Source organism: Macrotis lagotis, chromosome 5 (assembly GCF_037893015.1).
Source record: "Macrotis lagotis isolate mMagLag1 chromosome 5, bilby.v1.9.chrom.fasta, whole genome shotgun sequence".
NCBI lineage: Eukaryota > Metazoa > Chordata > Mammalia > Peramelemorphia > Peramelidae > Macrotis > Macrotis lagotis.
Window position 1 is genome coordinate 241,393,037 of NC_133662.1, and position 16,358 is coordinate 241,409,394.

Below are 16,358 nucleotides of genomic sequence, written 5' to 3' on the forward strand. Positions count from 1 at the left end.
CATGTATATATGTATAAATATATGTACGTGGATGTGTAGATAAATGTTTGTGAGTGTAGATGTGAATTGTATTGTTTACGTATAGACATGTGTGTAGGTGTGAATACATGCATTATATAGATTACATATATGTATAAATATATATATATATATATATATATATATATATATATGATTTGTTAAATCAATGGTGATTGGTAAGCAGCATTCATCTTAGTTGGGGCAAAAATATATATCATTATAAGGTAAGATCCAGTGAGTAAGACAGTCTCTGTGAAGTAACATTGATGTGATAAAAACCATCCATAAAACATGATTTTTTTTTTAAAAAGAAAAGTCAGTTTGGGGGAGGCTAGGTGGCACAGTGGATAGAGCACTGGCCCTGGAGTCAGGAGGACCTGAGTTCAAATCCAGCCTCAGACACTTAACAAATACCTAGCTGTGTGGCCTTGAGCACTTAACCCCATTGCCTAGCCAAAAAAAAAAAAATCAGTTTGGGAATACATAATAATCATGGCACATGTCTCTTTGTGGTACATGTGTCTACCATTACCCATTCTTTCTCTTGGTCTCAACAACCACACTGAGGGGAAAGGGAAAAGCATTGGGAAGTCAGACAAAATTAGCCTTTGTTTCCCAGGGGTCTCTAGTTGGCATTTCACAAATAACCATCAGTTATAGTATTTGTTCCTTTTAAGGCAGGGTTCTCTGGGGATTTGCCTTCCAGATCAGTGGTCAATAAGTCACCACTCAGACTTGGGCCTGTCATCTTCTTACCTTCCGGTGTCTAGTTCAGTTAAATCCATCTGTAAACCCAATTTGTTCCATTCTCCTACCAATTTGCTAAGTACCTAGGAATTAGCTAACATTTCTCATTTAGGCAATGATGCTTTGCCTTTCCATCTTTATATAAACCTTTATGAAAATGATGAAACAATCAATCAACAAACCTTTTTAGTAAGCATTTGACACTTTGCTACATTCTGGAAATACAAAAAAAGAAGTGAGAGTTCCTGCTCTCAAGTTGTTTATTTTCTATCAGGGCGGAAAAAATGTATAAATATAGAACAGTAGAAGCATTTCTCAGAGATATTGAGGGTTCTTTTCCAGACCACTGCAATAAAGCAAATATTGCAATAAAACAAGACACATGAATATTTTGGTTTACCAATACATACACAAATTTTATTTATAATATACTATAATCTATTAAATATGCAATAATAGTATGTCTAAAGTGTACATAAAATATTTTATTGCTAAAAAATGCTAACCAGCATCTGAGCCTATGGCAAGTCATAAAACTTTTTGCTAGAGGAGGGTCTTGCCTCCATGTTGATAGTTGTTGATTGAGCAGGATGGTGGTTGGGGAGGCTGTGGTAATTTCTTAAAATAAATAACAATGAAATTTGCTGCATCAATTGACTCTTCCTTTGATTTGAACATTTAAAGGTCATTGTAGAGTCATTAACTGGCCTAATTTTTAATACTATTATGTCTCAGAATAAAGAGGCCCACAAGGTGGGACAGAGATAGAGTGAAAGGGAATGCAGGTTAGTAGAGTAGTCAGAACACCCACAGTATTTCTCATTTAAGCTCACAGTCTTATGAGGATCTGGTTTTTGGTGCTTCAAAACAATGACAATAATAGCAGCAAAGATCACAGACCACTATAATGATGAATATAATAATAATGAAAAAATATGAAATATTGTGATAACTATCAGAATATGACACAGAGATATGTGATCAAATGCTGGTACTGATAGACTTGCTGAAGCAGAGTTGCCACAAACCTTCAATGTATTAAAAAAACAAAAACCCTAAAATCTGCAAAGTGCAATAAAATATGCCTGAATAGCCAAAAAAGATAAAAAATTATGAGCATAGGGGCAGCTAGGTGGCACAGTGGATAGAGCACCGATCCTGGAGTCAGGAGTACCTGAGTTCAAATCTGACCTCAGACACTTAATAATTACCTAGCTGTGTGGCCTTGAAAAAAAAAAAACAACCTAAAAAAAAGATTATGAGTGTACGTCACTAGCAATTTAACCAACTTTAGCACTAGGAATTTAACCAATTAAACAACTGCCTTAATGTGTCCATTTTCTCTTAATTTGTCCAACATTGACTGTTGCCCCCTTTTGTAATTTTTATCAATTTTCTGGATATGAGCTAAAATCTCAGGATTGTTTTGACATGCATTTCCCTTTTTATTTTTTATTTGGAGCATTCTTTCTCATGGTTTGCAATTCATAGTTTGCACTTCTTTTGAGAACATTCTGTGTGTCTCCTTTGGTTATTTTGTCTTTGGGAAATTGCTTTCAGTTTTATAGCTGTTATCAAGGTATCTTGGCTATCAAGTCTTTATCAGATATCTGATACAAACATTGACTGTTTCCCTTTTTTTAATCCTTTATGCATAACTTTTATTTCTGAAATTTTCAATTTCATATAATAGTCTTTTACCTTTTATAATTGCTCTCTATCTTGTTGAGGAATTCATCTTCTCCTCATAGTTTTAAGAAGCATATAATCCGCCTTTCCTCTATTTTTTTATTGTGATCCTTAATATTCATGTGACATCCATTTTGAATTTATTGTGAGACATAGTTGTAAACATCTGGTCAAAGCCAGATTTCTGGAAGATAGCTTTCCAGTTTTCTCACGGGTTCAAATAAGAAGTTCTTTCCTATGTAATTTATGTTTTGAACATTTATCAAATACAGGTTTATTGAACTCAAGTTCCCCCCCCCCCGATTCTTGTTTGTCTACTCTGAAGAAGTATGGAACTATTTGCATGGCAGGGGACATGTCATGACAAAGGACTGTCCAGCATGGTGTGCTCACATCAAATAAGGTGTTGTGCTTTATGGGCAAGGCAGAATTGAAGAAAATCAAATGGACTGTGAGATACACAGATTAAGAGACATCTCCACTCTGTGTTCATGTAAACTATTTGTGCCTGCCCTAGGGAAGAGCATCTTTATTGGTCCGATCTGCCATTAGTAAGATGCAACTTGGCGCTAACCTAATAGTGAAGCCATTTTGGCCCTCTTCAAGAATGAAGGACAGCAATCAACCAGGCATAGATTTACTTTTGTATTTTATAACCAGGGCCAAATGGTTGTGCAGACTGCCACTTTATACTATAGTTTGAGATCTGGAAGAGGTATTCCTTCTAATTCCTACCTTTCTTGATGATTTCTTAGCAAGTCTAGTTCTTTTGTTCCACCAAATAAATTTTTCTAACTCTGTAAAAATATTCTTTTGGTAGTGTGATTCCCAGACAAGTCTTTAAGACTCTAAGTTATAGATGCGTTACTATGGAAAGGTTCCTACCTATGCAGGTGAAATCACTGGTCTACTGCTCTAGGCTGCTCTGCCCCCCATTCCAAAGCAAAAGGAGGCAATAAATGTAAACTTTTGCAGATAAATGTATTCTCTTGCAAACATTACTGGTCTTTTTCTTTGAAATATTTTCCAGATAACATGAGCTCTCAAAGCCAACAGATTTAGGCTGCTCAAGTTGTGAGAATGCCGTGAAGTACAGATGATAATATATTCTATTCTGTTGAGATTCTTCATTGTTTCACAGGCCATGATGTGGCATTCTAATAGAAAGACTGTTTCTCCTCCCTCTTGTTCTGGGAACACAAGTCTAGCAAATCATTGCTGTGGTAACTTATAACACTTTCTGTTATTTCATAGTTGGGGCTAACACACATTGTTCTATTGAGGATCTGGAGGGGTACATTGAGGACAAAAGAACAAAGAAAGAACAGAGTTTCTACTGTGCTAGCTTGAGATTTATTTTCAAATAACTCAGAATTCTGTTGCTGTGTTGTAGGAAGAGAGGCTAATTCTCCTTGACTTTCATCTCAAAAATTAGGATTGATGCCCCTTCCTTACCATTCCCATCAACTCAAGCATTATATGAGAATCTTCCTGATTCCTCCCAGCTGCTAGTACTTATGACTCTGAATTATCTGATATTAAATTTATGTATGCTTATAGATGAATTTGCATATATTGTCTATGAGTATTAATATGGATGATAAGTATTAATTTACAATTTAAGTATTAATTTCATATATATTACATTGTAATTTGTGAGGAAGAATCTCCTTCACTACTATCTCCCAAAGTCCTCTATTCCATTTCAAGGAAGGTCAGCCAGTCAATCAACAAGCATCTATTAGGCAGAAGGGGAAGAAATATAAGCAAAAAGAGAGGTCATATTTACCCTCAATGAGTTTATATTCTAATGGAGGAAGACAACACAAAAAGGGAAACTGAAGAGGGGGTGGGGAGAGAAGGTACCTAAGCCAGGACATGATGGAGAAGTTCAGAGGAGTGCAACCTGATGGAAATGAAGAGATTGTTGATCTTGGTATCCTCCTTAAATGGAGGCTCCAGGAGGAACCTTTCCAGTCAGAGGAAAGACAGCCAGGAACAGAAGGTACCTCCAAGGTATTAGTTTTAGGGCTGAAGTGCTTTTTCTAAAGTGAAAAGACTTCTGGAAGCTCTCTAGGGTATTAGACAATTTCTCTCCATTATGATTAAATTGACTTTCTCCAACTTTCATAATTCCTTCTCCTACCCTCTGGGTCTAAGTGAACACAGTGATAATAGTTACTCCCCCATCCCTGACTAAACACCTCCTATTTCCTTCAAGTGATCCCCCATATGAAATGGCCTAAGCATTTGGTCACCTTCTTTGGACATGTTCCAAGTGCCAGAAGCTCCTAAAAGGTGGAAATCGAAAAGGAACCCAATATTCCAGAAATGGTCTGATTATGGTGGGGGAAGAGTAGGACTATCATTTCCCATGCTTCAGACATTATACAATCCTAAGGTCATTTTGATTTTTTAGCTGTCATGCCATATTCTCAATCAAACGAGCTTGACCTGAGCAAGAAAGTTTGACCTTTTATAGGTATCCCCAACAGGGAAGTTATAGCAACATTCTTATTTCCCTTGAGCTTTGGGGTGTAATATGTAAAGTCATGGTTTCCCACTACATTTCTGAGACCATAGTGAGGCCCTTTGTGATCAATTCAAAACTTTCAGTAGAGGCATCATAGACACAGAGCATCATTGCCAAAGACTGGATAGGAGCCAGATTAAATGTAACTAGGAAATACTTAAAAATACAATAAAACATAATATTTGAGTTTCCAAATCTGTATAGGATTTATAGAATCTTTATATAAAGTTTAGTGGTACTCTGTATTTGAGATGGACACTACAGATTTAAGGAAAATAAATTCTTATGGTCAGAAGATTGATCTCATGCTTAAGGATTTTATTGGTTGGTTGGAGCATCCTGCTTGTGTCCTAACCTGCCTTTTTGACTCAGTATTGTCCATTAAAAGACTACCAGGGAAAACCTCATCCTAGCCCCTTGTAACTAAACTGAAATATCCAGAAGTTTAGAGCAAAATTCCATGATAGACGGGCTCCTTTGGTGACCTAAAAATATGATTTGCTCTTTTAATCCACAAACAGGTGAGACAGAACAGGACCCCAGTGAGATCCCTGCTCCATCCCAACAAAGGATCAATGATTTAGAGCTGAAAAGGGTCTTAAGTCCAACTTATTCCTTTTATAGATGAGGAAACTGAGTCTGAGAAAAGTAAGTAACCACAGTTAGTAAGTGTCTGAGGCTGGACTTAAACTCAGCTTTAAGAGTCAGCATTCTCTACAAGTTTTTTTTCATTATCTTTAGTGGAGGAAAATGTCCTTAGCCTACAAACTGCCCTCCTCTCTCTTTCCTGCCACTGAATGATGGCATCTATCCCTTGTGTCATGGCTTAAGGTTTGTTTTGCCTTCTGTTATATTTGAACTATCACTGTTCTTTCTCTGTCTCAGTTAAATATCCAATATTTTAACTGTGCTAAGCAGGGGGCCATGGCCTTATGCTCGCTATGGCTTCTATCTGCTTGATGTTATAAGTTTCTACTCATTTCTCTCCAGAGAAAGATTCCTTTGCCTTATATAAGCTACAAAACCATCTCGACTTCTATGAAGCCCTCATTCACAGCTGACTCAAGTTTTGAGACCATAGGAAGACCATATGAGGTTAGAACAATTGTTCATATAACCCAATTTCCTGTCACTGATGACAATAGGCATTTTGTGGCAGCTAGGCATGATGGTTGCTCCATTGATGGCAGCCAACCAAAGAAACATAGATGGAGAACTGAAGGGGAATATAGAGAAGAAATAAGCTAATGGGTGCTCTGAAGCAAGATTCAAGCTTGATTCTTCCTCCCTTCAGGAGCTACCGCTAAGCCCTCCGAATTTTTCTTAACAATTAACAATATACCCATTCTCTACAAATAAACCCTATGTGATTCTAGGAAGATTTTCATCCTATGAAAAATGTTGAGTTTTTAAGTTGGTTAACCATTATCAAAATGTAGCATTTCCTTATCTGTGTTCTAAAACTATCTTGTGGCCAATTGACCTTGATCAATTATTAGTCATAATGTAGGAAGGGAGGCAAGCATATAATGATATTATTTCATGTCCCATTCGGGTTTTGTAACACTTATGTGAGTATGTAATTTGTGGAATCTAAGCCCCTGCCAGGAAGGCTCAAGGACTGACTCAAACAAGATTTATTACATTTTGTTCAAGGTCTGATTTCATTAGTATAAGGCATGTCCAAATGAGGAAACAGCTCCCAATAAATAGTACAGATCAGCAATTTAAAGTCTAAAAAACTGAGTTTTTTAAGAAATCATTTGCCCAGGGTCATATAGCCACTATTTATAGAAATGTAGGCTTCAAATCCAAGTTTCCTGATACTAAAGTCAGCTTTCCATCTACCAGTTCCCAGAGACCATTATAGAATCTAAGATAGGCATGATATCCAATAAAGCATGGAGGGAAAGAGATTGGGTCTGGAAAGCAGAGGATTTGGGTTATCATCCCGCATCTGACCAAATCTCCCCATGTATAAGATGCACCTTAATTTTGGGGCACTATCTATTTAATGGGGAGTTTGGGAATCCTGATTGAAGAGGAAGAAATGCTTTTTACAGAGATCAAAGGTAGAGAGGAAGATGAATAAAACCTATGTCTTACTCAGCAAGAGCTGGACCTAAAGTTTTATTTTCTCTTTCTTGTACAAGCTTCTGGAGCTCAAACATGTATCATTTAATGGCTAAACTTTTAGTGACTGAACTGTTTAAAATAATAGACGCAGATGCTATTACCTTTAAACCAGTGCTAGACCTACTTGGAGTTGGGTTCCTTCAGCAAATCCTCTGAATTCATCAATTAAAATTGAGCAATAGGGAACCCCAGTTTAAAAAAAACGAGACCAAGGGGAAATAACCATTAGAGGGCACCAGCGAGCCAGAACCAGGACTTGAGAGGCAAAGAAGCCAGGCTTCTAGCAAGCAAGGGATAGTAGGGAAAAGAACCAGAGTTCCACCCTGTCCAAGAACTGACTGGAGCCAATTGGGGGCCTTTGGCCTAGTTGCCTTCCTGAGACCTGTCTTCTTCCTCTCTCCTTTGACTTCTGTCTGCCTCTTCTCACAAATTCTTAAACCAGACTCTAAACCTTGGGAATCTGTCTAACAGGTCAATCCCCTGCTCCAACTTTCTTTGCTCCCATAGGCATGGCCAAAGGCAAGTTACAAATGTGGTGTTATTGAATCGTGTGTCCAACTCTTAGCACTTCTACTTGGGGGTTTTCTTGGCAATGAATGGTTTGCCAGTTCCTTCTCTGGCTCATTTTACAGATCAGGAAACTGAAGCAAACGGGGTTAAGACTTGCCCAGGATCACACAGTTAATAAGTGTCTGAGGCAGGATTTTTGTTTTTAAGATGCATCATATTCAATTCAGACATTTTTTTTATTTTTTATTTTTATTTTTTTTGCAAGGCAATGGGGTTAAATGGCTTGCCCAAGGCCACACGGCTAGGTAATTATTAAGTGTCTGAGGCTGCATTTGAACTCAAGTCCTCCTGACTCCAGGGCCAGTGCTCTATCCACTGTACCATCTAGCTGCCCCTCAATTCACACATCTTAAAAAAATAAAGGGTGAAAAAGAAATGCAATGGGAAGAAATAGAAAGGGAGTGATAGAAAGGCAGTAAATTATGTCACTTAAAAGAGACAATAGTTTTTACAGTAAAAGGGAAGGTGGGGAGGTGGAGGGGAGCACTTGAACGTTATTCTCATTGGAGTTGGTTCAAAGAGGGAATAGCATATGCATTCTAACCGTCCAGGGAAGTAGGTGGGGAAGGGAACAAGAAAAGGCAAGGGGCTGATGATAGAAAGGAGGGAGGAAAGATTGGGTATGGTGGTAGAAAAAACACTTTTGAGCATGGATGGGATGAAATGAAAGAGAATTGGATAAATAGGATATAGGGAAATACACAGTAATCTGAACTGTGAAATAAAATCTCTATCAAATTTCTCTGATAAAGACCCCATTTCTCAAATATATAGAGATCAGAGGCAAATTTACAAAAACAAAAGTCATTCTCCAATTGATAAATGGTCAAGGAATATAAACAGTTTTCAGACAAAGTAAAGCTATCTATAGTTATATGAAAAATGCTGTAAATCACTATTGATTAGAGAAACGCAAATTCAAACTCTGAACTATCATCCGACGCTCAATAGATTGACTAATATGACAGAAAAAAATGACAAATGTTGAGAGGCATGTGGAAATATTGAAACATTGTTGTTGGGGCAGCTAGGCGGCACAGTGGATAGAGCACTGGCCCTGGAGTCAGGAGTACCTGAGTTCAAATCCGACCTCAGACACTTAATAATTACCTAGCCGTGTGGCCTTGGGCAAGCCACTTAACCTCATTGCCTTGAAAAATCTAAAAAGAAAAGAAAAGAAAAGAAAAGAAAAGAAAAGAAAAGAAAAGAAAAGAAAAGAAAAGAAAAGAAAAGAAAAGAAAAGAAAAGAAAAAAGAAAGGAAAGGAAAAGAAAAGAAAAGAAAAGAAAAGAAGAAAGGAAAAGAAAGAAAAAGAAAGGAAAAGAAAGAAAAAGAAAGGAAAAGAAAAAAGAAACATTATTGTTGAAGTTGTGAACTGATTCAATTATTCTGGAGAACAATTTGGAAATATGCCCAAAGGACAATGAAACTAGATACATACTTTGACCCAATAATGCCATCACTTGGTTGGCCTGTCTCCTAAAATAGATAAAATACTAAAAGGAAAAGAACCTACACGTACAAAAAATATTTATAGCAGCTTTTCAATTGGTGGCAAAGAACAGGAAATTGGGGAGATGCTCATCCATTGGGGAATGACTGAACAAGTTGCAGATATGATTGAGATAGAATACTATTATCAGAAATAACAGCCAGGATGTCCTCAGAAAAATGTGGGTTTACATGAACTAATGCAAAGTAAAATGAGCAGAACCAGGAAAACATTATATACAACTGTACAGCAACATTGTACAGTTATCAAATATGACAGGCTTAGCTCTTTCCAACAAAACAATGATCCAAGACAATTCCAAAGGATTCAGGATGAAAAATGCTATCCATCTCCATAGAAAGAACTAATGGACTCTGAATGCAGATTGAATCATACTTTTTTTTAAAAAAAACCTTTATTTTTCTTGGTGATTTTTTTTGGTCTGTGTTTTCTTTCACAATATGACTAATATTTTGCATGACTGCACAACCTATATTAATTAAATTGCTTGTCATCTCAAGGAGGAAGGGAAGAAAAAGGGGAGACAATTTGGAGTTCAAAATTTTTAAGAAGAATGTTAAAAATTGCTTTAACATGTAAGTGGGGGAAAAAAAGAAAAGAATATTCTAGCCTTACTGCTTCCACTTTTGCAGGACATCCTCCCTTTCTCAGTGGCCCTGTTCTGTCCTGAAAATTAGGGAGAATAAGTAAAAAGGGTTAGGTAGCTGGAATTGTTCAGGAAAGGTAAGATAAGAGCATGGTGGTAAATCCTTAACCAACTCTCCAAAATTTTATCCAAGACACTTGCAAGTTGAATCTGCATTATTGTTTGCTTCATCACTTTCTTAAAACTGGGCAATCAACTGAACAATAAATCAATACTTAATATGTAGCATTTGCCAATTTCAAAAGTATAAATAGTCAAACCAAAAATTTAATAATCAGTTCTCAGATACTGCTAAGTACTGGCTTCAGTGCCCTCCAGTTAGGGCAACAGGAAGGGGGTGTGGATCATCACCCAGATGTGAAGAGAAGAAAACCCTGGGAGAGTAGCTGCTATTTGTGCCTCTAGTTATCTGACCATTAGCTTTTGCAATGTCAGTATATCCTGTTCTGATTTTAGACAGATGAATTATCCATTCCAAGACTCATTGACTTTAAACTGGGACCACAGTATACAATAGAACCCCTCATTTTAGAGATGAAAAAATTGACACCCAGCAAGGTTGTCACTAAGTAGTTATGAAATTCATTCTATGGGACAGGAACTATAAAAAGGGGGGAGGATGGGTGGGATGCAAAGAATGGCACAAAACATGTTCCCTGCCCTCAAGGAATTTACATTCCAATTGGGAGACAACATTCCATATTTTCTTGTTTTTCCTTAGGAACTAGGAGAGGCATGAGCTATTATAACAATCAAATTGGCAATCAAGTTATATACTTAAAACGTCCATTTTGCAAATTAATTTTTTGGCTCAATTCCTCTGGCTCTGCACTTTAGAGAGAGTCAAGCAGAAGTTAATTAATTACCTACTACTCATCAGGCATTGTGCCAAGCTCTGGAGTCTCTATCTGCAGCTTTTGCAGTGCTAGGATATTATATTACAGTAAGGTGGTGGTTGAGGTAATGTTATATTATAGTAGGTTGGTCAATGAGGGCTAAATCATTAGAACCCAGAGTAAACATACATTATTCTACACTTCCCCCATACTAATATTCCTATAGATCTCTCCCTCTCATCTTCCTTTCTCTACCCAGTCCCGAGTCATTTTCTTACCCTTCTCCATCTTCATTGCTCACTCTTGAGTTGGCATCAGGTGACAGGATGATCCCCTTGCATAATCTCTGAAAATCCAGAGTCACCTCTATGTGAACGGGAGGGACTGGTAGAGGACTAAGGGACCCTGGAAAAAAAATGAAGGGAAATGGCAGGCATCAGTGAACAGGTTTTCTTGATTTACTTCATCTGAATCTATTTTTATTATCAAGATCAGATTGAAAATTCTGGCTTCCAACTCACTTGAGGACACTGAAAACTTTTGGTTATAGACTGGGACCCAAGATCCTTCCAAAAGCAGTATCTGACATTTCATCTTCAGTATCTGACATTTCATCAAAGGAATTCTAGAAAATGCTAATAATACCACCTATTTCACAAGGTCTTTCTGAAGATCAAATCATTGAGAGATAAATTGATATATATAGAGAGAGATGATGCATATACATTATATATATAATGCTTTGTAAGCCTTAATGTTAGTTTATTACTATAACTATTGCTATTATTCAAAACCTTTATGGATTATTCAGTACTTTTACATTCATTATCTTACTGTTTCTTACAATCATCTTCTTGAGATGAGCAGCTCAGAGGTGACTATCATCACATATACATATCATCATCATATACATAAAGGTAGATTTGAAGTCAGGGGACCTGGATTCAAATCCAGATTTTGTCGCTTCCTATCTGTATGACCCTGCTCAAATCACTCAACCTCACTAGGCTTAAGTTTGTTTATATGTAAAATAAACTTAGATAAGAAAACTCTAGTTCCATTCAGCTCTTAAACTTATATTCCTTTAAAATAATATTTTATTTTTTTCTAATTACATGAAAAGATAATTTTAATACTCATTTTTAAATAAAATTTGATTTCCACATGTTCTTCCTCCCTTAAGATGGCAAGCAATTTGATAAAGGTTATATATGTGAAATCATGTAAAGCCTATTTTCATATTAGGTATGAAAGAAGAAACAGCATAAAAGGGAAAAAGCTATGAAAAATAAAATGAAAATTAATGTGCTTCAATCGGTATGCAGACTTATCAGTTCTTGCTCTGTGTGCCTAAGAATTTTAGAATTGTTCTTGATCACTGAACCGCTGGGAGGAACTAAGTCCATCATAGCTGATCATCACACACACACACACACACACACACACACACACACACACACACACACACACACGTTCTTCTCATTTCACTCAGCATCAGTTCATGTAAGTCCCTGTTTTTCTGAGATCTTCCTGCTTGTTATTTTCCATAATATCCCATCACAATCAAATACTACAGCTTGTAGGTCCTTTGCCATTTTTTATGATCTCTTTGAGCTGCAGACCAAGTCGTGATGTTGCTGAGTCAAAGGGTATGCCCAGTTAAATGCATGTTCCTATGGAGATCAGAACTGGAGGAGATGTCTCTAGTCTTATAGGATAATGAGGCTGAGTTAGGTGAGGGTTAAAAGATTAGATAGTAGGTTTAAGGTCTGGGATAAGAACCCAGGCTTCCTGACTCTCAGGCAGGACCAAATTGTCTATGCCTGCCCAGGTTTCTGTTGCCTGGGTTCCAAAATCATGAAGTCAGCAAAGCTCATCATTGGCACTCCTGCTCTCTCCTCTTGAGCTTGCCCCAATTCTACATCCTATTTCCAAGAGAACTTTCAGACTCCCTTCAATCTTTTCAACTGAGTCTGTTCTAAGTTGACCCTACCAGTGGATAATGGTTTCTGTAATGTTAAATTCTTCTGGAAAAAAATGAGAAAATTTTAAGAATCAAAGAATGAATGTTTAAAGAGGCTGATGATATCTGCCCTTTGTTCTCCAATTAAAACTATGACACCAGAGGGGTGACACCATGACAAGAACATGAATTAGATTTGAATGAGGGGAGCTGTACTAAGTTATCAATCTCACTTTCTCCTCCAGAACCATCTGGGTTCAGTGGACAGTGAGGCAATCAGGGTAAAGTGACTTACCCACGGTGACACTGCTAGTAAATGTCAAGTGTCTGAGGTTGGATTTGAACTCAGGTCCTCCTGACTCCAGAGCTGGTTCTCTATCCACTGTGCCACCCAGCAGCCCCCCAAATGTCTAATGGTGTTTTGCAGGCAGCTAGATAGGAATCAGGAGATTTTTGGAGAGATCATGGGAAGGCAAGGGAGGCTGAACTGGTATCTGTCTGTGTGTTGGTAAAGTTTGATCTTCCTGGCTGACTTACTGGTGGTACAGGTCTGAACCCGGACACATCCATACTTACCAGTGGATGAATGGACTTTTTTTGGTTAATCTTTCCTTCCTGCCACAAATGAATGACTGATGCATGCTTTGAAGTTGCTTTCTATCTATGATGTATTAGACCCCAAGGACATCAAAAAGAGAAAGAAAAGTGTTATATGAACACATTAAAATATTTATAGCAACACTTTGTGTGGTAGCAAAGAATTGGAAACAAAAGGGGTTCCCAGCAATTGGGAATTACTAATCAAATTAGTTTTGTAATAGACCTATTGCTTTGCTGTAAGACAGGGATGTGAAAGTCAAATAGACCGGGGCCACTAAATCACAAATAAGGATCCCTGTGGTGGCATACCGACTTAGAAAAAGAAACACAAATTATTATTATTTGTTTTACTGCATTTTTATTTATTTTGTTAAATATTTCCCAAAGACATTTTAATCTGCTTCTGGTTGCATTCTGGAGTACTGAGGATTTCATGAGCCCCAAGACCTTATATTTATATAATTGAAAATTTCCAAAAGGCAGAATTTCTGGGTATTCTGTAATAAATTTTATTCACTACTTCTAGAAAGCAGTTAACAAGGCCACTTCATTGTCCCCTCAGTAGGCAAAGAGATTCATCCTGTAGAACCTGGGATATGTATAAAGTCTTTTGAAAAGTGGGATACACCTGAGGATGGAAATCAACTCTGACTGCTTAACAGGTAACAAGAGAACGAATATTTTAATGAGAGCTGGGTTTATTCCAATAAAGGTCTTGACCCATCTTGGTCAAACAGACTTATCAATATCCATATCACTCATAGGACAAAAGGGAGAATCCACATTTTCTAAAATTTGAGCAAATACAATGAACAGGAATCTATCCAATCACCTAAACTTGGAATTTCTTTACTGTCTTTGATTAGATCTTAACCTTTCTGGCTGGGTAAGTTTTGTTCAAGATTTCTCAGACGGGTTGATTTCTAGTTATGGAAACAGAAAAGGGTAAAAAAAAAACCTTGATTCTGATTCAATAATTAATTATTAAATAAAAGTGAGAAGTAATCATTTCTCTCTTTTGGCATGTCTGCTATAAGAAATGGTAAATATAGAGAACTCCAATAAGCATGGGAGGACAGCGATGAAACCAGCAGCAGAAGAGCTGCATCCAAAATCTTAGGGTTTATGGATTAAAACCACTGTCTGCTAATTGCTTGAAGCAATAAAGTGCTGAGGGAAGCTAGGTGGTGCAGCGGATGGAGCACTGGCCCTGGAATCAGGAGGACCTGAGTTCAAATCCAGCCTCAGACACTTAATCATTACCTAGCCGTGTGACCTTGGGCAACTCACTTAATCCCATTGCCTTGCAAAAACCGAGAGAGAGAGAGAGAGAGAGAGAGAGAGAGAGAGAGAGAGAGAGAGAACTGAATTTGGAAGATTGTGGTTCAAACCCTGCCTCAGAGTTTACAAGCTGTGTGACTCTGGGAAAATCTTAACCTCTCTCTTCCCTCTCTCTAAAAATGACTTTTAAGGTAACTTCAAGCTCTAAATCTATTATACTTAAATCATAACTCTAAATCTAATGGCCCAGAGTAAAGAAAGCCAATTCAGAAAAGCAAAATATACAATATTACAATATCATCAATGGAAAGAAAAATGACAAAAACCCCAAATTAAATGCTGTGTAAATATAATGATCAAACTTGGCTTCAAGAAGAGATATCTTCACACAAAAAAGAAGAGATTTCTTGACCCTTTCATCCTTCTTTGAAAAAGTGAGCAACCTATGGGTGAGGATGTATTCTCAGATAGTTGAGATGTGGGTCAATTCTGCTGAATTGCTATTTTTTTCTTATTTCTTTTTTTCTACTTTCTTATAAGTTTAGCTCTCTAGGGAGGGGAGTAATACATTTGGAAATTTGGAATATTTGGAAATATATTTGGAAGATGATGAAAGAAAAGATATCAATAACAATTTTAATAGAAAGTACTCAAACACAGGTTTATGGATCTTAGAACCAGAAAGACTCTCAGATCTAACCCCCATATCTTACTGGTCTATCAGTACTCCCAACTTGGATAGACAGATCAGACAGTCAATGGCCTGAGTCCAGAACTGAATAAGAGGGAGAGAAGAGGCATGATAACATCTGGGAAATTTCAAGGTACTTTTCATGCTCCCAAACTTCTTCCTAAAACCCAGGACTGTGTCTATTATAAATGCTGACACTCTGGCAAGGTTATATGGATGTGAATCAAGGAAAACCATAATCTTTGAAGAATTAAAATTGTTGCTTATCCCAAAGGTTATCGTTTGTCCTTTGTTCTCAGAGAAGACCATGTCATCAGGGAGGTGATGCCATGACTTGCACATGAACTGGATTTGAGTGGGGCGGGGCTGTGCTAAGTCACCAACCTCACTTTCTCCTTGGGAATCATCTGAATCCAGTGTATATATATATATATATATATATATATATATATATATATATATATATATATACATATTAGGATGACTGGAGATGGCTCTGGATGGGAGGTAATCAGAATTAACTGACTTGTCCTAGGTGGCACAGTAGATAGATCACCTGCCTTTTGGAGCTGGAGGACCTGAATTCAAATCCAGCCTCAGACACTTGGCACCCCAAAGGTAATGGAGAGATGAATGATGGATATGTCTAGATTAGCTTTATTATTATTACCAACGAAGAATTCTGTACCAAGAGTAGCTTGGAAGAAATCATTAAGGACTAGAAGAGGAGGTGAACTAGTATGTAGCAAGACCAAGGGAGAAAAAAAAGAGGACAGGATCTAGGGGGAGACAGTGGTCAACAATGTTAAATAAAGCAGAGAGAGAGAAAAAGTAAAGATAATTAGATTTGGTATTTAGGGAACTTTTCCAAGTCAAGATGGCAGAATAAGTCAAGAATGTTTGAACTCTCCCAAATTCACCTCCAAAAAAACTATTAAAACCTCAAAATGAAATATGAAGTGGCAGAATCAACAAAAGACCTGGTTGAAGCAATTTTCCAGCCCAAGACAACTTAGAAGATTGACAGAAAAGGTCTGCCTCACTGTGTCTGGGCAGGTCAGTGGCATGATACACTTCAGCAAGCCAAATGGAAGCTCCAAATCCCAGCTTAAGTCAATAATCACGACCCCATA

At 37.3% G+C, this 16,358-nt stretch overlaps 1 protein-coding gene across 1 annotated transcript in view; it reads right to left on the reverse strand.

Annotated features, from left to right (window-relative positions):
• The window catches only part of TMIGD1 (transmembrane and immunoglobulin domain containing 1), a 56,223-nt gene that overhangs the window by 37,198 nt on the left and 2,667 nt on the right, over window positions 1–16,358 (reverse strand). The window contains exon 2 of the mRNA XM_074189132.1: window positions 10,969–11,095. Within this exon, the coding sequence (XP_074045233.1) occupies window positions 10,969–10,984 (16 nt within the window). The 5' untranslated portion in view covers window positions 10,985–11,095. The remainder of the gene's footprint in view (window positions 1–10,968; window positions 11,096–16,358) is intronic.